Source organism: Lycorma delicatula, chromosome 2, assembly GCF_047948215.1.
Source record: "Lycorma delicatula isolate Av1 chromosome 2, ASM4794821v1, whole genome shotgun sequence".
In the NCBI taxonomy this organism is placed as follows: Eukaryota; Metazoa; Arthropoda; class Insecta; order Hemiptera; family Fulgoridae; genus Lycorma; species Lycorma delicatula.
In genome coordinates this window covers 175,328,246-175,352,577 of record NC_134456.1, presented here as the reverse complement: position 1 = coordinate 175,352,577, position 24,332 = coordinate 175,328,246, and the positions used below count along the sequence as shown (strand labels likewise).

The 24,332-nt window shown below is 30.5% G+C and overlaps 1 protein-coding gene across 4 annotated transcripts in view; it reads left to right on the top strand.

Annotated features, from left to right (window-relative positions):
• sm (heterogeneous nuclear ribonucleoprotein L) overlaps window positions 1-24,332 on the top strand; it is a 514,959-nt gene that overhangs the window by 391,932 nt on the left and 98,695 nt on the right. For all 4 annotated transcript variants that reach the window (XM_075356710.1, XM_075356709.1, XM_075356707.1 and 1 more), the window contains one exon: window positions 474-537. In XM_075356710.1, coding sequence (XP_075212825.1) covers window positions 474-537 — 64 coding nt within the window. The remainder of the gene's footprint in view (window positions 1-473; window positions 538-24,332) is intronic.

Genomic DNA, 24,332 nt, shown 5'->3' with positions numbered 1-24,332 from the left:
ATATTTAAATTTAGTTTTAGTTGCCAAAATATCGCGTCATAATAAAAATCATACTAATGAAAAGTCTAAAGTTCTCTTTTTAAAGTTTATCACACCAATTTAAAACTTTATGATGAGTACATAACATTTTAAACGATCAGGTTGTCGATTTTATTAGTGGAAAAGTGTGAATTTTTATAGTCGATAGTTAAAGGAAAATATAGTATAAGAAAATAGTATTTTTTTACGTACTGAGAAATTTATTTTCAAACTCAACCGCTAATAATAATTAATCTGTTAGTCGGTGACAACACAACGCGATTGGGTAACTAATAAAATATATTTTAGTTTTACTGGATCGATATCGTACAACAATGATCCTATATATATTTGTAACTCTGATTACACTTTTTTGTTACATCTATGTAGATTAATTATTCCAGCTTGAAAATAAGTAACAGACCGCTAATCCGTTTTTTTGTTTTTTTTTGCAGCCAACCAAATTGAATGTATACAAAAACGATATGGATAGTTGGGACTACACTAATCCTAATATAGGTGAGTGAAATGAATAATTCATGTCAATGTTTTTCCTCTTTCTTTAATAATGGTAATAATTATATTTGTTAAATATTAAGTAATATACATAGAATTACGATAAAATTCAGATTTAATTCACCTTCTATAATACCTGTTAACCGTTTTAAATCCTAAACTTCAAAGGAGTGTAAGAATATTGTTAAGAATGTGATTAATTTCTGATATTAATAGGGACTGTGTTCACATTATTTGTATGTTAATATTTTAATTAGATTAATACTCGGTGTTATTGTTATTAAATTATGTTATTTCTGTAATTAAGATGGTAAAGTAAATTAAGTTATTTAACTTTTAGAATAATAACCCTGTGCCAGTGATGATGGCAGTCTGTTATACGAGGTACAAACTTTTGTACCTGTTTTTAAATTAATTCCTGGAATTTCTTTAAAATTTTAATTTATTATCATAGTAAAAAAAAGTCATTAAAATATTTACGAAATTTTTTTTTTATACCTGAAAGGTTTGCTCCGCAGTTATTACAATGAAGTACACAATATTTGAATTGTATGCGTTTATTTAATTTCCAGTTATAGAATGACATTTTGGCTTCACAACAAATAATTCTATAAATAATTACATGGTTTTTCTGTTGGTTAACTTAAAAATTTTGTTTTACGATAAATGGTAGAATTTTATTAGTGTGTTTGTTTTGGTTTCTGTTTCTGTTCAAATACAAACATCCGAAAGGAAATCTTGCGTCTGCAGGATTTCTATTTACTTAAGGATAGATTCGTGCCGGTTTTTTTGTTGTTTTTTTTTTTGTTTTTAAAGGTATCACTTTGCTTTAAATCGATAAAAGTAAAATCGTGCTTCGGATTACTCTTTTTATTTTATGTTTAAAAATACATAATTTTTAAATTTTTGATTAAATTTATGGCCGGTCCATATTTTGTAATTTGGGTTGCATCTTGCTCGATTTTAACAGAATCTGTAATCGTTGTTTATTAAAAGTGTGTAGAATAAAAATTTATTAATTTAATTTAGTTAAGAAATGCCATGTCATTTCAATTATACACATCTTTATATTTGGAAATTTGTTTTCTTTTGGGAATATACAGTAATACTAATAAGTAAAACTTTTGTTAGTCTTTGAATGCCGTTAAAGCTGTGAAATCAGTTTTTTGCCTGTATTTCCTCTAAAATGTAATGTTTACGTTTTTTAATCTAAACGAATGAAATTATTCTATTGCACATTATTAATAGAGTGTACGGTTTGAAAACACGATACCTTAGATTTTGCTTATTATCGCTTGCAGGTGATACCTGCGAAGCGATCGGTCTGTGATCTGAATTTTTAATTATAATAACTAAATGTTCTATGTATTTAAAATGTGAATGCGTCGCGCGGGTGAAAATAATATTCAACTTCATTTTATACGAAATGTGATTTTGCCCCTTTACAAAACTTAGCTCCTGTTTTATCTTAAAAAGTTTGCTTAAAGTTCAGAGTCGTGTTCTTTGTTTTGTTCCGAGAAGGATGATGAGCGTAGCGGTAATAATGATGGAGGATGGTCGGTCGGTGGCGATGTATCTTCTAAGAAGGTTTATACAAAAAAGAGTGATACAAGACAAGAGTATCTAGTTATATAGATGAAAGATTATATTAGATTTTGTTTGATAAAGAGACGTGAAGAATTTTTAAAGACTTAAAAGTTTTGGAGAGCAAAGATAGACCGGGCTCTGTATAACTAACACGAATGTGAACTAAAAAAGTTTGCGTGTTTTGAAGTCCGTATTATAAATTTTGGAATCGTTATAGCTTGTTTTATATTCAACAAGTTTATGCACGAGGGCTATATTGTACTTTTTTATTTATGAAGTTTTTTTTTTATCTGTTCACGGCTTAAGAATGAAATTATGATTTTATTAATTCTCAAATAAATTCTGTTAGTTTAAAGGTGGCTGTTGATTTTCGTAATGATTACCTAAATCAGATATATTCTTCAACATTTCACTGCAATTGTGTTCAACCTTAATATTTCTTTACAACTGATGTGGTTTTATAAAATCTGTTTTAACCGACAAATAATTAATACGAAACTTTTTACAGTATTGATGTACGATGGTTTTACAAGCCATCAGAATTAATGTATTTGATCGATAGCAATGCGGTATTTCTGTCAATATAATGAAATCGCAAGATTCCTTTTGATTTCTTAGAAATTAAGTACGAAAGTTGTTTTATCGGACGATGAATGAATAAAATTGTGCGTAGAAATATCATTGATATAAATCCATTTAATTATTACGATGATTTATTTACCCTTCAGTAATTTGATGTTTCTGTTTCTCTTCAGGAACACGTTTGAAAATTATTGCACCTTGAATCTGTCCGGTTACCGTTGATATTATCCATTTCGGTGATATTTAATCGTTTTAAGTACATATTCTGCGCTATCGTGAGTCAGTGCAATCATTTCTTTTAGTTACGGCGTTGATCTCAATTTACCTAACAGCGAAAGAATTTTCGGGATCGTTTTAATACTTAATTACATTTGTCGGTTTCGGGCAATTTCATCGATCGGTTTCAGAAACGATGAAGAAATATTCAGTTTTTTAGCGTCCAATGATCCCGCACTAAAAATTGAGCGATGCGCCATTATCTCGTGCATATATAAATAGAGCTCTTAGTACGAAAACTGATTTTAAATGTTTTTAAATATCCGAGCCCTTTTTCGTCCATAATTTTTCTGTCTGAAATTTTCTTATGTAATATCGCATACAAAACTGGATTTTACTTTTTTAGAGGTCATTTTGATATTAATGATAATGAACGTTTAAAAAATTCAAACTTCCAATTCCAAATCTCTATTCCAATTCCTTATATCAGTGAAATATTTACGTCCGTTATATTATACTTATTGCTCGTTAAAATTATTATGATTTCATATTTAAGAGCGTGTTTTTATTGTTGTGTATCTTATTTCAATTTACCATCCGCCTGTACATATAACAAACATTTCTAAAATTATTTGATAGTAAAAAGTTTTTACGTGCGACTTGGTAACGAAAATCTGGGAGTATATAGAGGTTTACCTTCCTCTTTTGTGTGAACCTATATAGTCTGGGGGTGTACACGTCATAAAAATATTTTCTCGTATTTTATACCTATAATTTTTAGTCAGAAAATAGAGCTCTTCCTCTAGTGACTCGTACAGTAGCTGCGCGTATGTACATTACTTTAGTAGTTGTGTTTTATTGAACATGCATACAATGTAGTGGTGTGCACTGAAAATAAAACACTAAGTTTAAAACTTAAAAAAAGAAACTTAATTTATAGCTTGTTCTGCCACCTTTTTCACTTAAGAAACCATTAAATTTTCCTTTTAAGAATTCTTATAAAACTCCAGTTATTCTTTGATTTTTCCGGAGCTATAGATAATCAACCGTGATACATTCTAATTGATTTTAAAAATTATCTTCGATATCGTAGCTTTTATTATGCGTTAAGTTTTTTAATCTTTTTCAAATTTTCTTAGGTAACGCCCATTTTTCGCTCGTTTAAACGTTTTACTGTGTAGTTAGTATTAAACATAAAGAACTTATTCGAATTATTTTAAATAATAAAATAAAAAGTGTGTATTTATTGAGTTTTAAGGGAATAAAGGAAATATATATGATAGGTTGACAGAATGTTAACAGAACCGCTGTCAGTTCTAAAAATAGCCTTAAAAAAATAAGTTTTGGTCGTATTCTATTTGACCTATTTCATTTAACGTCCAGCGGTCTGCTGTTTTTGAAATCGAGTATAATTCCACTTTTAATATTTTTATAAATTTTTAGTCTCGTACTAGTAATAATATGTGATATAACTCTGCTAATATGTTGACGAATAAAATGAATATAGACTCCTGCGGATCTCCCGGCGTATTATTTTTAACTAAACGTTTGTTGGAGCTCCATATTTAGTGGATTCGTTCTCTCACCTTTTTTAGGCTATTCAATGTTTTAAATCGTACGATTTATCTTATCTGTAATAATTAAAAATGTGCAGTGGAGAAATGATACGTACATTGGTAACACTAATATGAAGAGCAGATATTGTGGTGCTGATATCCCCAAATATAGTCGCTCAAGTTGGACGATTTCTAATGGGAGGTTTCTAAAGTCTAGGTATAGTCTGTAAACCCACCCGGTTGGTCTAGTGGTTAACGCGTCTTCCCAAATCAGCTGATTTGTAAGTCGAGAGTTACAGCGTTCAAATCCTAGTAAAGCCAGTTATTTTTACACGGATTTGAATACTAGATCGTGGATACCGGTGTTCTTTGGTGGTTGGGTTTCAATTAACCACACATCTCAGAAATGGTCGAACTGAGAATGTACAATACTACTACACTTCATTTACACTCATTCATATCATCCTCATTCATCCTCTGAAAAATTATCTAAACGGTAGTTACCAGAGGCTAAACAGGAAAAAGAAAGAAGAAAAGGTATAGTCTGTAGGTCGATTAATGAAAAATTAAGTATAAGGTGTTTGGCTTATCGAACTTCTGTGTAGCATATTTGTTGAAGCGATTTTAAAGGATAATATTCATTTTCGACTTTTTTCCCGTTTTTTCAGGATTTTGCAAAACTATTATATTTTTTATTATGTATAAATCTGGTTTTTATTTATTAATTTCTAGTATGATATAAATTTGGCAGATTTTTACATAGTTTTGTCTTGTAAAAATTTTTTTTCTTAAATAGTTATGTTTTGTTGATAAAACGACATTCATTTGGCGATTCAGAATTAGTCTTTGCCGAACCATTAACTCGCTTCTTTTTTTTCTTTTTTAATCCGTGTTTCTAGTAGTTTAGTAACAGCAATCAGAGTCAAAACTTTTCCAATTCAGGAAGCGGCGGAATCGACTCAGCTTTATCGACTCGAGGCTGAGTTTTGCTATTGCTTAAAGGTGGAGGAAAGCCTATATGAATTAACTGCGTCAGGAATAATTTTATTTCGTAAAGTTATGTAGCGCTAACTTAAAAAAATAATTTTATTTTACAAGGTTTTTTTTTAGTTTCTTAAAATTTTATTATTCCGTTCTTGTAACTCAATTTTATAATTTAGAGCTACATTACGTATTCCTAAATAAAACCTTTGATTATAGTATAGTCTCTTAACTGGACATAAAAGAAGGCTTGGTGTAAAACTTCGCATTCACAGCTTAAAAATTGTTTCTTATCTCTTTGAAAGGTTTTATTTTCATGAATCGCCAGTTTCTTTTGAAATGTTTTGAATAATTTATGAGAATATATAATATGCATCATTCTTTTTTAACTTGCATAGCTCGAGATTCTTGTTCATTTTGCCTTCTCCATTATACTATAGCAGAACTTAATGAAGATGATTTTTCTTTTTTAATATTATCCTGAAAGGAATTAGAAAGGGGCCTGTTAATTCATTATTGCGATGTTTAATTAACTTTGAACAGTCGTTGGAGTACGGTATCGAATATTTGCTCGTTCCAATTATTTTTGGAAGTATTAAGAACTGAGAAATCTACAGTATATATTCGTACATTTACAAGATGAATTTTTTTACTGAAAATATTGGTTTATCTATTACGAACAATCAGAAGTCGCAAAAAATGATTATCTATGTCAGTTCTTTAGAATCTTCATTGTCTTTGCTTATGGCATATGGGTTTGAACATATAACTTTTTAATATAAATACAATGACTAGTACGCGTACATAAGAAAAGGTTGTTTTTTGAAGAATTATTGTAACATCTTTTAAAAACTTATTTCATAAAAAATAAAACACAAAAGGTTTTCTTCCGTAATTTTTATGTTTGTCATGGGTTTCAGTTTATTTTAAGAAATCGTAGAATTTCAGAAAAACTTACATCTGTATTTTACCATAGTTTTACAGAGAACGCAGTTTTTCCCTTTTTTTGCTTTTGGTGAAATTTCAACGTTCTATATCGTAAAAATGGTATTTTAAATATATTTGATGAATTTTACATGTCGTTTGGTATTTTTGAAACTTCTGATTACGGTCATTTTTTTAAAAATTGTTGTTTCGATTCTCTGTAAAGAAATGATTATTTTGGTATTGATATATAGGTAGGTTGTAATTTCACCTGGGTATCTGAAGTAGGTGTCGGCACTGTTAATAGTAGTGTGGAGAGGACAGTTTATTGTGACTTCGCAAGTAGAAGCCATTCACCGATCCAGAAATCCATCCATCCCCCCCCCCCCCAACACAACTGAACTTTAGAAACTTTATGAGTTTACGTACTTTCATAATTCTATTGTCGATTAGATGAAAAAGGGTTGTGAAAGAGAGTTAGTTAAAATACGTGGTAAAAATAAAAGTAGTTTTAATTCCTATACAAATGATCAATTACATGCTCTTAGAAGATAACCCTTTTCTGTAATAGCACATACTATATAATGTTAACTGTTGCACGTGATGATTTTGTGAATGATTCTACAGAAGTTGTCAAGGATTCAGTAGGAACATTGAATTATAACTATATCAGTTTGTAATAATATCTTCCAAAATGATACGTCTTAAAAATAAATACATTTTAGGATCTGTATATGCTCATCCATTTTTCGGCACATCTAGGTGTTTACTCGATCCACGAGTGGAATGGTGTATGCTTCCAATCCTCGAAGCTCGCGTACATGTTTCAACCTAAAAACGAGTTCTCTTTTTTTCATTATTCATCTTTCGATTTAAAATCTGACTTTTATTTTCAACAGATTTAAAAACAGAAAAGGTTTTTAATACTTCAATAGAAATATTAACTACCTAGTATCTCTACGTTTTTTACTAATTATTATCAAGGCGAAGAATCAGAGTTCTTTGTTAAATAATATATAAATAATTTAATGAAACACTTTTATTGTTATAAAAATGGATTTAATAATCCGCTCTGAAAACTGAAAAATAATTAACTTTTTTATTATTTATATTTCAAATTTATGAAGTTTGCGTCAAATTAAGGGTTAGTAAATCGGTAGCTGTCTTTTAATTCGGCGCAAATTTAAAAAAAAATATTTTGCTTTTTTCTTTTCTTTTTTTTAATCTCGTATTTTATTAACAGCTGGGTGTTCTAGTTCCAAAGGTTTCCGTATTTATATCCATTGTAGAAAATAATAAATTAAAAATAAAAATAAATTCTCTCTTTGTGTGGTCTGTTATTTTCGTGATTTTGATCTATGTAAAATTTTGAAGCGTGAAAATGATTTCTTTTATTTCACGATTTCTTGCAGTTGAGTTTTCAAATGATATATTTAATTTACTGCTCTTATTTTTAGATATTACTCGTTTATACGTACCTATCTTTAAATAAAAAAGAAAAATAGAAATATATGAAATCGTTAAATTTTGATTTAAAAGATAAAAATAACTTTTGTCGGCTTAATGGCAAATGCGTTAACTAATGCCTTGGTCTGTGTTTCGCTGTTCATATGTTAACTTATATTGTTGTTTTATGGGGTGTGTGTGTGTGTATTATATCATAACGTCTTATCTATCTCTCATTCCTACATGTACTACGGTTTCCACACTTATATAGCTCAGTTGTACTTAATGTAATAGCGGTCAAACTTCATAGTTGACTTCGCCCAAGTTTGTTCTTATCTACACCGAGTAGTTTGTGGTAATAAATGGTAGATCGGAATTAGGTTTCTCGTTTGCATTCTCCGTCTTCTATTTAACTCATTGTTTTTTTGTTTTTACAATTAGCTTCCCCGGAAAATTTTTATATTATAAAAATATTTTATTATAACTTTTTTGGTTTTTAAAATTAGTTTTTTTGACAGATTTTAATTAATTTCATATTATTTTAAAAAAAGAGTTAAATATTTAAGGGATATTTGCCCACCGGGCTGGTCTAGTGATTAAACTCATCGTCTCAAATTAGTTGTTTAACAATTATTTTAATCGACAAACATAAATAATTTCAAGTAACAAATTAATCGCTGAATAAAACGGCGTTAAGATAACTTTATTAAAAATTTTTAACGTCTTTAAACGACGTAAAGTAAGGAGTTTTGAAACTTTCTGTAATTAAATATTATTCAGAACTATAAGTATTCATAATTGACGGACTACTCTTGAATTTATGTAAATCGTATTAATGTAACTTTGTCGAGATAATTTGTAATTATTATTCGTTTTACGATTAAGTGGTGTATAATGTTAGTAGTTACATGTACATTTAAGAACGAAAAGTTTGAAGCGGCTGTTAAAACTTTTGGCTGCAAAAACTCTTGTCTGGTTATGTAAATTAAAATTTATTTTAATATCCGTTTATTTAACTTGTTTGTATGATAATTTGCCGGCGCGTACATGTTACCGTTTGTATTGAAGCTTGACATACTATTTACGCTGCGTACCGTGATCCAGTGATCGGTGTAAGTGGTGTTCAGGTGTTTTAATTTTAATGAGAAAACTACGGATACCGTCTCGTGAAGCACAGCAATAATGAAGAAAAGTGAAGAGGACCGTGGTACATTTAGGACGCCCCTTTTGTTGAAATAACGGGCTTTTAATTATTGTGAAAGGCTTCACTTTGATCTTTCATGTTTTTCATTATTCTTTGCTTGTTATAGTGCGAGGGCGTGTGCGCGCGCGGACTTATTGTCGTAAGAGTGAGCGTTTTGAAAAATATTGATCGAATCATAACGGTACCTAGTTCTAAGTAATTGTTCTAAGTTATTGTAATCTTCGTTCCATAATACCATTATCGTTATCTTATCTGTTATTTTGTTATTAGGTTAGTTTTTTTTTATAATGACGTGTATTAATTTAGTATTTTATATATTTATATAAAATTAATATTCTTTATTTAATTACACGTAATAAACAACTAATAAACAACTAATATATGACTGTTAAAATTATAATAGTTTTATAATAAAACGCTGATAATTTAAAAATAATTTTTTGTACTAGTAAACTTTGAGTTTCGAGAAACTATATTAGGCGATTAGAAAAATAATCTTTCATTTTAAATTTAACCTTACTAATTCTAATAGCAAAATGAAATCAAAATTAGTTATTATTGAAGAGTAATCGGTGTAATCCGATTATACACTTATCCGAATAAAATTAAATTAATATTAAATTCAATTATTGTAATATCCAAATAATATTTTTTCCGAAGAGTATAATCTGTATAATAAATCGATTTTGCCTGTTTTCTCTGTTTTGCCATTTTTTAGAATTTTTATTTTAAAATCGCTTAAAACATATTTGGTGTCTGATTTTTTAAAAACTATATAGTTTTACATGGCTACCGAATTCTAGGGATCTTTAACTTATATATGAGCGCTCTGTGCACACATATAAGGGCCGTTTAACTGGTCGATGCAAAATCGTTTGATATTAATGTATTATGAAATGGCTTGATTTCTTTACGGTTTGTGTACAACACGGTCATCTTTACTAGTTTACGATTAAGATTTAAATAAAGAAGTAATTTTTCATTTTATTATGTAGATAAAATAAAACAGTTTTATTTAATAGTAATTATAATTTAAGTTTTGATTCGTGAACCTTTTCTACAGTATTAATTTTTATACCGTTTTGCGTACAGATTCTGTTTATTTTATCACGGTTTAATGGTCCGCTTAAATAAAAGATAAAAGCTAGAAGGTTGTTGTTAGTAAGTGAACGTTAATTATAGTAATCTTTAATTTTGTGTTTTGTACTATCAGTTATTTCAATGTTAGTGATGTACATGCTGTTAAAAGCAAATGAGTTGTTGGAGGCGTCGAGACTTTTTTAAAAATTGGCTAGACTATATATCTATACTTAATTAGATGATTCGAATTTCCTAAAAGCATTTCCGGAGGTTCCAAATTTAATTTCGCTTTCTTAAACTGGAAGTTTAATAAAAGAGTAATCTTGTTAAAAGTAATATTTTGTATCATTGTAAAGTAAAGTGCTTTTTCATTAAATTCTTCTGTCATACATAGGTATTTTAAAATGGTATTGGAAAAAGGAAAAAAGTTTCTCAATTAAAATAACTTTTTTTTAAGTTTGATATTCGCCCTATCGTTTGTAAATGGCTTTTTAAGCTTATAATTTCGTTAATCCCACGTTCCTGTGATTTAAGTTAAAATTTCACTACATGTGCAAATTTCCATCATGTATTGACGTTTTCCCAAATGTATTCCAAAATCTAACTGTTCACTTTATATTTACAGTTCATCTTCGTTTTTTTTTTTTTACCTTTGTAGAACTATGAAATATAGTATTCGATTTTTGTCATTATTGTTATTAAAAGTAAGTCGGTTTTATTTTAGATCTCCCTTGTCCAGATTTTTGCCTAAAACTTACTTAGACGTTAATCGAATCCTAACGTTCGAACAACGCCGGTTGGAGTTTTATTATTAGCTTACAATTTTATTTATTTATATATATATATATATATATATATATATATATATATATATAATATCGGTCTAAAAATTTCATACGAAAAAACCAAAATTATGGTGAGAGACCCACTATGCATAAGCAAAGTAAAAATAAACAATAATGACATAGAACTAGTAGAAAACTTTAAATATTTGGGGGAAAACATCACGCACAACCTCCAAGAAAATCCAAACTGGAATGAAACAATAAATAAACTCATCAAAGCCACAATAAAAACACAAAACATCTATAACAAAAAATGCATGTCCATAAACACAAAAATAAGACATTATAACTCAGTTATCCAACCAGAAATACTTTACGGATGCGAAACCATATTTGGACCGTACCAGACAAGGTTTACCGACAAACTGGAAAAGATTGAAAGACAGATTCTACGACGATGCATCGGGAAAAACATTAAAAAAGACGGGATTTTGAGAATTATTCCAAACGAAGAGATTTACAAAACTATCATCCCGATAACTAATAAATTTAGAAAGAAGAGAATTTCCTTTCTAGGACATATTTTCAGAATGGAAGAGACCAGACTTATCAGACGGATAATCGAACTTTTCTGGAAAGAAGAAAAGCAGACCGAACTGGTTATACGAAGTAGAGAAAGACATGGAGGAATTAGACATAACCCGTGAAAACCTAAAAACGAAAACCGGAAACTATGAGAAATTAAAAAATAAAGAAACAAGATTTCTATCAAAACCCAAGAAAACAATAAGCCGGGTCTATTCTGAACAAGAAAGGGCAAGAAGATCTGAAACCCTTAGAAATTACTGGCAAAAAAGAAAAGCTGAAAAACAACAAATCAGCAAGAAAAGAAAGAACTTGCAAAAAAAAATGAACTAAAGTGATCCATTATGGTCTTAAAAGTAATAAAAGAAAATATATATATATATAAATTATTTAATCATTTTTATTAAAAAAAGCTGTCACAGTTTTAAGACTTTCCCGGAAAGCGGCTTCAGCTGCGTGATGGCTACAACTGTGGGTTGTTTTTGATGCAAGTCCGCCGACTGGTGTAGCCGCGAGGCTTAACGCTTGAGATACCGAGTCAACCGGACGATCGAGTTCGAGACCCAGCCATACAGAGTTACTTTTTTATACTTTAAATATTACTAATTTATTTAATTCTACTGCTCACCTGCGACGTCACAACATAGCAAAAGACTACGCAACATTTTTTGGGATGGAATGCAATTTTTCAAAAAAATATTTTGCAGATATTTTTGTTTTTTAATTGTTTACAAATGTACCTGTTTAGTTGTTTATTTATTTTAGGCGAAATATTTTAGGTGATCTTGCTCTACAGCTTCACCCCCTTCACCATTAAGTTGAAAATTGAATGGCATCAATGCCTCTCATATAGAAGTAATCTGACCAGGTTCTGTCAAATCGGTCCAGTAGTTCTGCAAATTTAAGGGGATTTTATAAGCAAATTATACGTACATACGAACATTAACACCCGGAAATTTTCCATTCGGTTTATTTTTTTTCGTTCCTTAGGCATCAAAACGTCAAGATCCGGTTGAAACTGCATATGGACCAAATTGAACCGATTACAGAGCTATAGCTCTGCTATAACGCTATCTAGTGACCGGAAAGTAAAAGTGCATATTCATGATTTTTATCAGTTTTTAAGTTCTACGAAGATACCATTGAATTGATAAATTCAAGAATATTCATTTTTAAGTACATTTACAATATTTTTATTTTTTTTTAAATACAGTACACTTTAAACATAAACGACCAAGTACATACAAGAAATAATGTGTTTTTAAACGTTATGCCTATTTAATTTGCTGTCATTCAAACAATTCGGAATTACCACCGAAAAAGGATATTATCGCTTTAAATTTTTTTGACTAGTCGGGGAATGGCCGGTTAGTCGTGCTTAACAGTTTATTCCAATAAAAATTTTTGTTTTCATGTTTCAGATTTTGTCGAAATTATTAATTATTTACATTGTCGAATAATTTATTTATTTTCTCTTATTTTTTCAAAACTAACAGTATGTTGTTTATATTTCACATCTTTTACTAGTGTTCGCTTTTTTATTATCTATTTCGTTCTATTCTTTCAGTAGTTATGTTTGCGATTTGTGTTTTATACTTACTTTCTCAGAACTACGGTAAATTAAAATAATTTAAAAAATTACCACGAATGAAACATTCGGAAAATGTTTTACGAATTGCACATTACGATAATTAGTTTGCTTGTCCATTTTTCATCTTTTCGATAGCGAGACTTCTTTTTTCCTTTTCTATCTCGTCGATCAAGAAAAATATTATTTCTTTGTGTAAATAGTTTAATATATCAAATATTGATTATAAGTTTGCGAGTAGGGTAAAGAGGAGAGTAGCTTTGTAAGAATTTCAATAACTCACATCATTAATCTTCATAATTCTTGAATATAAATTAAATTCCACGTTATGTAATTCTTTTTTTTTTTTTACATTAGCATATCTTCGAAAATTAATGCGGTCGATTATTATTTATTATTCTTTGTGAATGAAATATCTGCCTTTCGTTTTTATTATTTATTTTTTTTGCCTTTTCTGATTTTCTTATATAAATTCTTAAGTTATTCTAATAAAGGAGTGAGATTTCATTCTTTTTATTTAACAATTTATTAAAATAAAACTGTAAAAAAAAAAAGGTACGATGGAATAATGAGTATCGGTAATAATATTCTGATCGACTGAAGCGATTTGATCCTGTAATATTTATTTTTTTCCCTCTTCATTTTTCATCATAGATAAGGAGTGGAATATTTAAATGGTTCTTAAATAAATATTTCTGGCGGTAGTCTTCGTAGATTGTTTCTGTATATCTTACACATTTTTGCAGTTAAACATTAAATTAAAAAAGTACATTTTTTCGATAAATATTAATTCTAAAAATTTATATTTTTGAATTAAGTTCTAAAAGGAATTATTAAAATGTAAACTCGGTTTAACTGAAGTTAGTGTTATAATTTTTCGAATTCTATAAATTTTAATTAACAGTACAACATATTCTTTTCTTGGTACGTAATCGTTTTCAAAGCCTCTAAAGTTGATTTTCTCTGTTTGTATTCATTAAACGTTTTCTTCAGTTCGGTCTAAGTTTGTTTTTAAATATATTTTACATTTTATCTGTACATTATCTGTAAATAAATTCTGCAACAAATGAATATTCCGATAGAAATTGTTGGAACGAGTTAAAAAATGTTCTTTAGTAAAAAATATATTCGGTTTTCTCGATCGTCTCAAGGACTCGAAGTAGAGTAGGTTTTCATGTACTTAATCTTCGTCAATTTGGATAATATCGTTACCGCTTCCGTATTTATCCAAAATTATTCGTAAACATCATCTAATGAGTGTGTAATATGTAATTGTGATTTTGGGTACCGTAGAAAATAAAATTTTACTTTGCTGTTTTGAACAAGCGTTCCTTACGTTGAACTTTTGTGTAATTCCGGCTCGTGGTCTAATAAAATGGGATTAGGGTTTTCTTACTTCGGTAGGAAATTTAAAAAATAGTGTTACGTATTTAGGATTGCAAGAAATAAATTCCATGTCTTAAGACTGCCGGTTAAATATACGCTTAGCTATATTTTTCTCTTAAACATTAAATGGCTTTTCCTGGTCCCCCAAAACCGATGTAAAAGGTTTAAATAATGATGGTTTTAGAAGTTATTTTGTTATTAAAAATCCCTTCGGTTAACTATCGTTCTTTCATTGAACCTTTTGCTTCTATGAACTGTCGTAAATAATTACGCGTTGACCCACGAATTCAGAGAATTTATATTTTTTAATTCAACAGTAGAGATAGTGACATTACAGAATTTGGTATCTTAAATAATACGGTAATATTTTTTTAAAATTAATCTGAATAACTTTTTTCGGCTTCGGTTTATACGATTTTAATCATCAGTTTTGTCACGCACGAGTTGCTCAAGGCCGGCAATGCAGGTTTTGTTGTATTGTGAGTCGATAGTTTGCGTTGATGACTGCCTCGCTTGTGGAGTTTTACTGTTTAAAGTTACTAAACGAACACGGTGATTGATGTGCTATCTCTAGAGAGAACAATACTCCGTTGTGGTACGACCCACTCGTTATGCTGTACTTCATTAATACCAAGTTAATCCGGATTAGTTATCGGTTAGATACAGAGTAGCCTAGGTCTGTAGTGGTAGTAACTGCAGAATTGTGTTCTAGTAGCTTTGCGGTCAGAGAAAATTCCTTTTTCAGTTTGATTGTAAAATTACCGTTAAACGGTTAGCAAACATTCGTGATAAGAAAACTAATTATCTATGTAAATTACAATAACAAAATCTGTGGGCGCTTGTCTTCTTGCTCGCGTTCATCATTTCATCAGTTTTTTTATTAACAAATTATGTTCTTTTAATGTAAAACACCATACACCGTGTCTGTTTTACATTTACGTTTATTTATGTTCTTGGTAGCAATGATGTTTCTTTGTTTTAAGTCGGCTTTGTGGTGTTTCATCTGTCGTTTGCGATAAATATTTTTTATTGTTATTTCAAACTTTAGCAAAAGAGAATTTCAGTTGAAAGTTGCTGCATTTAATATCTTGATGCGTAGTATTTTTTTTTTTGTAATCCTGTAACATATAACGATCACTCATTATCTAAATAATTTAACTATTACAGTTTAGTCGACATATTCATACATGTTGTCTTTTTAACGCCCACATACAATCATGACCTTTAAATTATCTTCAAAACGTTTGGTTCAAATATGACGGGTCAGAGGTTTGACGCATTCCGTTGCTATTTCTTTTTTCAGGAAATTATATTCTCTTAATTTTTTACCCGTTGAGGTAAGCTGGTCCCCCGAATTCATATATATATTATATATATATATATATGTTTTTTGTTGCTTTTAGCATCATAAAGCGTTTAGTTATTCGGGTTAAAGACGTGGTTATCTTTTATATTCAAAAGTAACAAAAAATGAGAATAAAACTTTCGGTATGGAAATCGAATTTGTAATGAAAGTTAGAAGTACGACTAACTGTTTAGTGAAGTTATTTGAGTATTTATAGCTAATTGAAAGTATTTTTTTCTATTTAGAATCATTGCCGATTAACCTGATTTAATCTAAGGTTCTCCAGTGTTGAACTACAAATTTTTTTTTTCATATGTCTACATCGATATATTATCGATATCAGTTTGTCGACTAACAGTTATTTCTTTATCGATTTCACTTTTGGAATAGTCTAGTTTTTTGAAAAAAAAGCATTAGAATATTTCTGTCGAAATTATTTTTTTTACTTATTTCTCCGTTTGTATGTGAAAATAGTTTTCCCTGCATATATTAAAACCTGAAAAATTTTTAGCTTTAACAAAAAGCTTTAGATTACGGACAGATAAAGCGATTAAAAAGAAAATCAATTTTTTAATTTTAATTTTGTCTTGTGATTTTTTTCTTGTTATTATTTCTACTTCGTGAAAGGTTTATGATTCTTAGGTGTTAGTAATCCATAAAAAAACTGCCGGTCGATGATCGAAATCGTTTTCTAAGTGTATTCATATTTTACCAGAATCGTTATATTTTTGGTAATTAACATCTTTTACCTGCTGTAACATCGATCACAAAACAATTTTAGTTATGATTTATTGTCATCTTGATATCGTGTGTTTTTCTCGGTGGTTGTGTAACGTCTAATGGATTGCTGCCATACATTAAGAATATGTTGTAACTTCTAATGGAGTGCCATACATTATGAATATGTTGAAACTTTTTATTATATAGCCTTTTTAAAAACAGGTTACGTTGTTAAGTGTTGTTCGTATTTTATTTTTCTTTCCCGATTTTTTATAGGCTAATCCGCATAAAAAGTTCGCTAAAATGTTAACGCGGCTCGCATAACTTTTAATATGAATAGAGAAATATAGTTAGATAATGGAATTCTTTTGTAAAGAGAAAGCCAAGACGGGAAGTATTTTTAAAGGGGGAAAATGTGTAGGTTTTTGTGAAAAGAGAAGTTGTCAGCACGCCAACTCGGGGGCAATCGTGTCGTCACTGTATCTTAACTTTTTAAAATAATTTCCATCGATTTAATCGAGAGTTCATTTTTCTGTAACGGGTTTATAAGAAACTTTTAAAAGAACGAAGATAATAACTTCAGATATTAAAAATCCAATATCATTTTCGTATTTTGACGTAGGGATCTTCCACCGAGAGATTGAAAACTTTGAGCAGGTCTCTTTCAGTTAAATAATTAAATTTCAAACCGCTTATGAAGCGGTTGTTGTTGTATTCGGATCTCATTTTGGTCATTGAAGTGTGAATATATGTATGCGTGAATGCGTTTTCCTAGCAATCGATTAACAGCCTGTAATATGCTAGTTTCCTTTATATATATATATATGTATGTATGTTAAAGTCTTTGATGTTAATTCGAGTAACTGTTTCAGAAGTTTACTGCGAATAGATATATAAATTTTGTATTACCCTACCGAGTTGAAATATGGTTAAAATAGAGTGCTATTAAGATTTGTTATGCATGACACAGGATTTTTGTAACTAATGCGCTTGACTGTCTCTTTTTTTATGGTTTAATTGGATTAAAGTCAGCTATTCTGTCCAAATCTCAGTTACTTGGCAATATAATTCCGTAAATTTGTTTTTATAGATTTGTTTATTATGCAGTACTATTGCTGTCAGCATACGCTTATATTTGTAGAGCGATGAAATGTGTATTCGTCGTTATGTAACGACTTTTAGAATAATTTTAAAACAAAAATAAATTAAAAAATTACATAATTTTAGTCTTAATTAACTTAATTTGCAAAATAGCTGACTCACTTTTTAAACTTAAGATAAGTACATAATTAACGATAAGGATTTAATAATGTGCAAAAATTATCGTACGAGTTTCTTATGAACTTCACTTTACTTATCTATTTAACTACCTAATTTAATCTTTGATGGAACCCTGTAAATAATGTCGCTGAGGTGACTTTAGTTTACTTGTTCAACGACGTTTTCGTATTTACGTTAATTTTAAATTTTTCGAGCGATTGAATTTTACACTGATCTTATTTATTGCTTATTATATTAGTTCAACTGTTTTATTCCGTGTTTCTGCTACTTCTTATTCGGCGTTTCTGTTGACCTGTTTAACGTTTTTCACCAAACATTTGATTTTCGTAAATGTTTGCAGAAAAATCAATAACTACATTGAGACCGTCATACCTGTAATTTATTAAAATACAAAAATTGTTCTGAATCCAGATAATTTACAATTGAAATAAAATTAACATAATTTATTTGTAAAATGTGGACTTGACTAGTCCGATATTATTTATTTTATCAAAATTATGTACATATTTATTTATGTACATATTATTTTTACCCATTAATTTTAATTACTCATCGTATGAAATAAAAAAATTACCAACTCCTCTCATATTTCAGCAAACATTTTACCATTTTCTATCAGAGACAAACCCAGACGCAGTAGTACACAACACAGAAGGGTCGAAGCAGAATGATACCGTTGGATGCGCTTTTGTTGTAAATGACAGAACTTATGCGTTTGGTCTACCTGATATTTACAAGTGTCTACAATGCTGAACTGTACGCCATCAAAATGGCCTTGAATATCATTAAATCAAAATATCGTCGCACCCTTATCTGCAGCGATTCGTAAAGTGATTTCCAAGATTTAGAAGACTTGCACGACTTGTATTCCAGATCCTGTTGTCACCGAAATACATAATACAATCGCCGAGTTAAAATATTCACAACATACAGGTGAATTTCTCCTGGATCCCTAGCCAGGGTAATGAATGTGCAGATCAGTTGCTAAAGATGCATGTAACCATTTGAGTTGCAACTACCGATTTTATGGTGGCAAGGTGACTGGACCGCTACAGCGGTAAATAAACTCCGACACGTCAAAGATACGGTATTATAGATAGATTCGCCAGAGGAAGTGGTCCAGTGCCGATTGCGATTAAGACATACTAGTGTTACTCACGGATACCTTGTTAGCGGAGAGCACACCACTGTGCATCCGAAGCGACTGCCGCTTGATTGAGCACCACATCCTTGTGGACTGCGAATGTTATGCGGTCTTACGTCGCAAATTTAAATTGCCGAGGGACATACGGCACATCCTAGGAAATGACAAGAATGTACTAGACCGGTTATTTTACTTTTAAAAAGAATTAATTTTTTCCCCCTACATCCCCGAGCCGGACATCCAATTAAGTGTACTCGGCTCGGGGACGTGTCTTTCCGGATCTTTTAATTGCCTGCCTCTAATCTCCGACGGAAGAAACCAGGCCCGGCTATACCGTTCCCAGCCCCCCGCCGGAGACCGGGTCTCGGTCTTTCCTTTTGCCAGCTTCAAACCTACGGCGCAGGAACCGAAGCGTATCCGGGAACCCACACCACCGGCCGGGTCTCGGTCTTAGAATTATACTTATACTTAAGTACTTACGAATACGCGTATACAATCGTATTATATCGCGTAACATATACTAATTAATTAAATCTAGAAATTAATTATCCTAATTGTTAGGTTTTTTTTACTATTTTAATATCCGAAAAGGAGCCTCTGTTATTATTTTTACCCGGGCGATGATAACACGAAAGCCTTATGTATACGCTATATATACCGGTCTGTGCTAGACAGGTTTGTTCATCCCTTCCACATGCTCAGTACGAGTTTCAACTCCGTTCAGCCAACACAGTAATTTTGACATTGCTCTTGATAAGCAATGAACAAATCAGTTTTGGAAAGCCGAGAACACGTTGTAGATCAGCCTCGGTCAGGGAGACCTTCAACTTCAAAATCTGACGAAAACGTTGAGCGTGTGAGGGTTCTTGTGAGATCAGACCGTCGTTTAACAACAAGGATGATGAGTGAACAGTTAAATTTAAACACTTTCACCGTACATAAAATCTTGACAGATGATTTGGACATGCGAAAGGTTTGTGCGAAATTGGTGCCGAAAACCCTCGCAACGTAACAGAAGGACAATCGAAGAAACGTGCGCGTTGATCTTCTTGAGAGGATCGACAATGACCAAGAATTCTTCAATCGTGTGATCACAGGTGATGATGAATCCTGGATATTTGAGTACGATCCTGAAACAGAGCGGCAAAGCAAAGAGTGGCAACTCAGTCTTCTCCTTGACCGAAAAAATATCGAATGAGGAAATCAAAGATCAAAACGATACTGATTTGCTTTTTTGACAGAAGAGATATCGTGCATAAAGAATTTGTTCCTCTAGGACAAACTGTCAACCAAGTGTTTTAGAAAGGTGTCCTTGAAAGGCTCAGGAAAAGAGTGATTCGCGTGAGACCAGACATTGCAGATAAGTTGATACTTCATGACAACGCCCCGTGTCACACGGCCATTTCCATCACGGAATTTTTGACCTCAAAACGCATTCTTACGGTTCCTCAACCCCCCCCCCCCCCCAAATTCACCTGATGAGTCCTTGTGACTTTTTCCTTTCCCGAAATTGAAACGTGTCTTAAAAGGACGTCATTTTGGAACTCAGGAGAACATTCAAAAGACTGTGACCGACCAGATAAAAACCCTACCAGTTTAAGCCTACCAGCACTGCTACTAGGTGTGGGAACAACGATTCCGCCGGTATATAACTGCTCAAGGACAGGGATAATATTGTTGTTTGAAAAAAATAAAAACTTTGATAAGTATAAAGTCAGTCTCATTATTTTTTTCACACACCTCGTATACAAACGTTGAAGCTTTTCGAGGAATTATTTCAACCACACCAAATTAGTAATTATTAGTATATCCACATATCTAAACTGAATAATTTTTTATTCCTTAATTTTTCTTGTATCTATAAAAATAAAATAAAAATTGAAATGAATAAATCGGAAGCAGGTATTGTATTACATTATTAAATACAAATAAAAAAAATACTTAAAAATTACAATCTGAGAACAAATCTTAAAAGTTTGGCAGAGATGCGTTACTTTTCATCATAAGGATATTTAAATTTATTTGATTCTTTAGTTTTAATTCACTGATAATTAAGAAATATCTTTAGAAAATATGGAATATGTTGTAAAATCACGACTCAGGGTAATTTTTATTGTGACATTTTTTAATGCAGATTTTTTTAAAAATTTAACACTGTGAAATTAACTAATTGGAACAGGGTGGTTGAATAATTAGTAGTCAAACCGCTTAAAAAAAGTTAGTAAAATGTTGTAAATCAATCTATTTCGTTATACTTAATCATAAAATGTTAGGAAAATTATGAAGGTCGTAAGTTATTTGAGACACATTTACGAATTTTAGTCTAATTATTTTAATGGGTTTGAGTAGGAGTAAATTTCTACGTTTTAAAAGTTTCAATTCAGTTTGAGTTTGAAGGCGCAACTTATGCAATTCGCTGTACAATAGTTTCAAAAGACAAACTGATAATAGTATATACACTTTTAATTTTAACCTAATTTTGACATGATTTCAAACTTTATCAAAATATCGGATTCACAAAAAAAATTACGTCATACCTGTGCTTTGGCTCTGTGGTTTAGTAAAGAGATGAGAATTTCTGAATCTGCATATAAATAACATGCTCATCGTTATTTCTAAAAACGAGAAAGATTCTAAAAAGTTTTTAACAAAAAGAGTAGAACTTAAAAATTTACCGTCGTCATACTCTTATAAAGTGTTAAAATACTGTGCTGACTTCTGCGGCGGAGCGATTGCGTGTTTTAGTCTTTCATCCGTACGGTCCCGGGTACGGATCTCTCTCTATAAGGCTATGTATTTTTCACAGACTATAAAATTTTAATTCCACATTCCCACACAAAGACTGCACTTTAGCTATGTGACGGATCCTCACTAAACAAAATAAAAATTTATAAGCAACCGACTTTACCTGACACATTGTGGTTCTTTTTAAACATTTTTAAAGTTAGTTATAAATATTTTACACTTATTTTACTCGGGCTCAAGATTGATATGTATTTCAAGTTTAGTTAGTTTCTGTTACCGCAATCCAAAAGGCGTTGGAAAATCTCGTAATTTGGTATAGTAGTTTTAACTTTGAGATTACTTTTGTTTGTCCATTCGTAATGTAAACATTACAGCCTGAATTCGTATTAACGAATGTATTTAAATATTTTAAGTAATCCGGAACTTAAATCGAATATCAGATTAGTTACGACTACAAACTGTGTAAATAATTGTGATTTATATCGGTAAATATTGCTTACAATCTGTGTTATAGCACTGATGTACTACGAGAATTCCCCCCCCCCCTTTTTTCTGTACATAGAGGATAAATTTTGCCTAGCCGTCGATTTTCCTCTGTTTGTATTTCTGTGTAGATTTCGTGTTATGACAGATGAGATAGCATGCAACTGAGTCGTGTAATATATATCGATATAACAAATAGAAAAACAATTCGTGCATTCATATCGTATTTACACTAGTAAACGTGTAATTTATTGTTTTAACCAAAATTTTTTCGCATTCAGTGCATACAGCCGTTAGTTAAATCTACTGTTAACATTTTTAAAAGCGACTATTATTTGTGTTTTATTGCTAGATTATTTAAATGTTTTTCACCATTGACTCTATGTGCTGTCCATCTTCGTCGGTTTTTTATTTTTACTTATTTCTATTATGCGAAATGATTATTGTTTGGATGTAGATTTTTTTTTTAATTATCAATTACTTGTTCGGTGTTCGACGCACCTCTTTTCAGATTTTTTAAATGGTAAATTTTTCGATCGCCCGCTTACACTCATGTTATTATTACTTTCTTCCAACGTAGAGTTTGCTCTCATCACCATATTTCCATTACTAAATAAATCTCAATCGATCACCATATTATCGATGCTAGCCGAATCAACTTTGCGGATGGTTGTGAAAATTTTATTTGCTCCGTAGTAGTAGTAAAAAAAATTAAAAATATATCTTATTCGCATAACTTCAAATTCCCCGTGAAAGATGTAACTTATCTGCGACTAGTACAGCTCTATTATAATTTATCTTTTAAATAAAAATAACGTATAATTGTACAAAATATTTTAAACTCATAGTTAAAAACAATCTCCTTTAAAACACACTTGTGTATTCATTTGTCTTTGTTCTCGATACCATTTAATCGTTACTATTAATTTTGTTACGTTTACCTTATTCCTAGAAGAGAATTAGGAATCGATTTGTCTAATTTTTTCTCTTCTAAAATGTAGTATCCCGGAACTTATTTATTCGACTCTTTAAGAACGGTAGTTTCGTTTTAACACTGATTTTTTTCATTAATCTATTAAAAATGTTTGCACCGCCTTAAAGCTGAAGTTAATCTTAAGCTTTTAATTTTTACTTTTTCTAAAGGCATGCGATAAATCTTACTAAACGTTTTAAAAATCTTAGTTCCTCTAATCCTTAATTGCCATGTTTTATAGTTTGTTTTTAAATCGAGTTTGTAGATAAAACCTACTTTTTAATATACGCATTCACAATTGAAATCGAATTCTAGAACGTCGTTTAAATAAATTTATGTTTGTTTAAATGTTTTGATATCGCAAATAATTTTACGTTATTAATTTATGGTAACGTAAATAAATTTATATTATCGATTACAGATTTGTTTATGCGGGCATTAATTTAATTTACTAGCTTTTCTCTATCGTTCAGTCGAATAATTTTAAACTAATCACATTTGACACTTTTTATCATTCATCGATTACTCATTTATTCGGTTAACGTTCATCTCGTTATTATTAATAATGTACTTTAAATGGTGCTATTTCTGTACAAATGAAAATTTTATTAAATTTTTATATTAGTCTTTTCTAGAATATAATCTTTTCTATATAATTAATCTCTGTGTGGTCTTAAGTAGGGGTTACAACTAGGAATTTCGTTTTTTGTGGTCTCAGACCGACAGTTTCCCAATGTACGCTAACTATCATAATAATTAGAAATAACAAAGCAATTGACTGGGTTTGAATCTACATCTTGTAGCATCGTAGCCGACAGCAGTTGGTCTGTTATCAGTTCGTGTCGGATCTTACACTAAACGGCTACATCCCTTTGCAACTTGATTTCGCAATACTTGGAACATTATAACTAGGGCAGTAGTTCCCAAAATTGTTTGAGTTGCGGCGTCCTTTTTTAAAATTTTTCCGTGGCGCCGTACCCTAACTAAAAGCGTGACTACTCGTAAGAGATAAAAATAAATATAACTGCTGTATCTTCATTATTTTTTTTACTTTATTAACATTAAGTTAATATTTATAAATGTCTTGGTTCAATTAATTATGAAGCTTTTACTATATTTCGAGGCGCCTCTGTGAAGAGGCCGCGGCACACAGTTTGGAAATCACTGACCTAGTGTATAAAACAAAC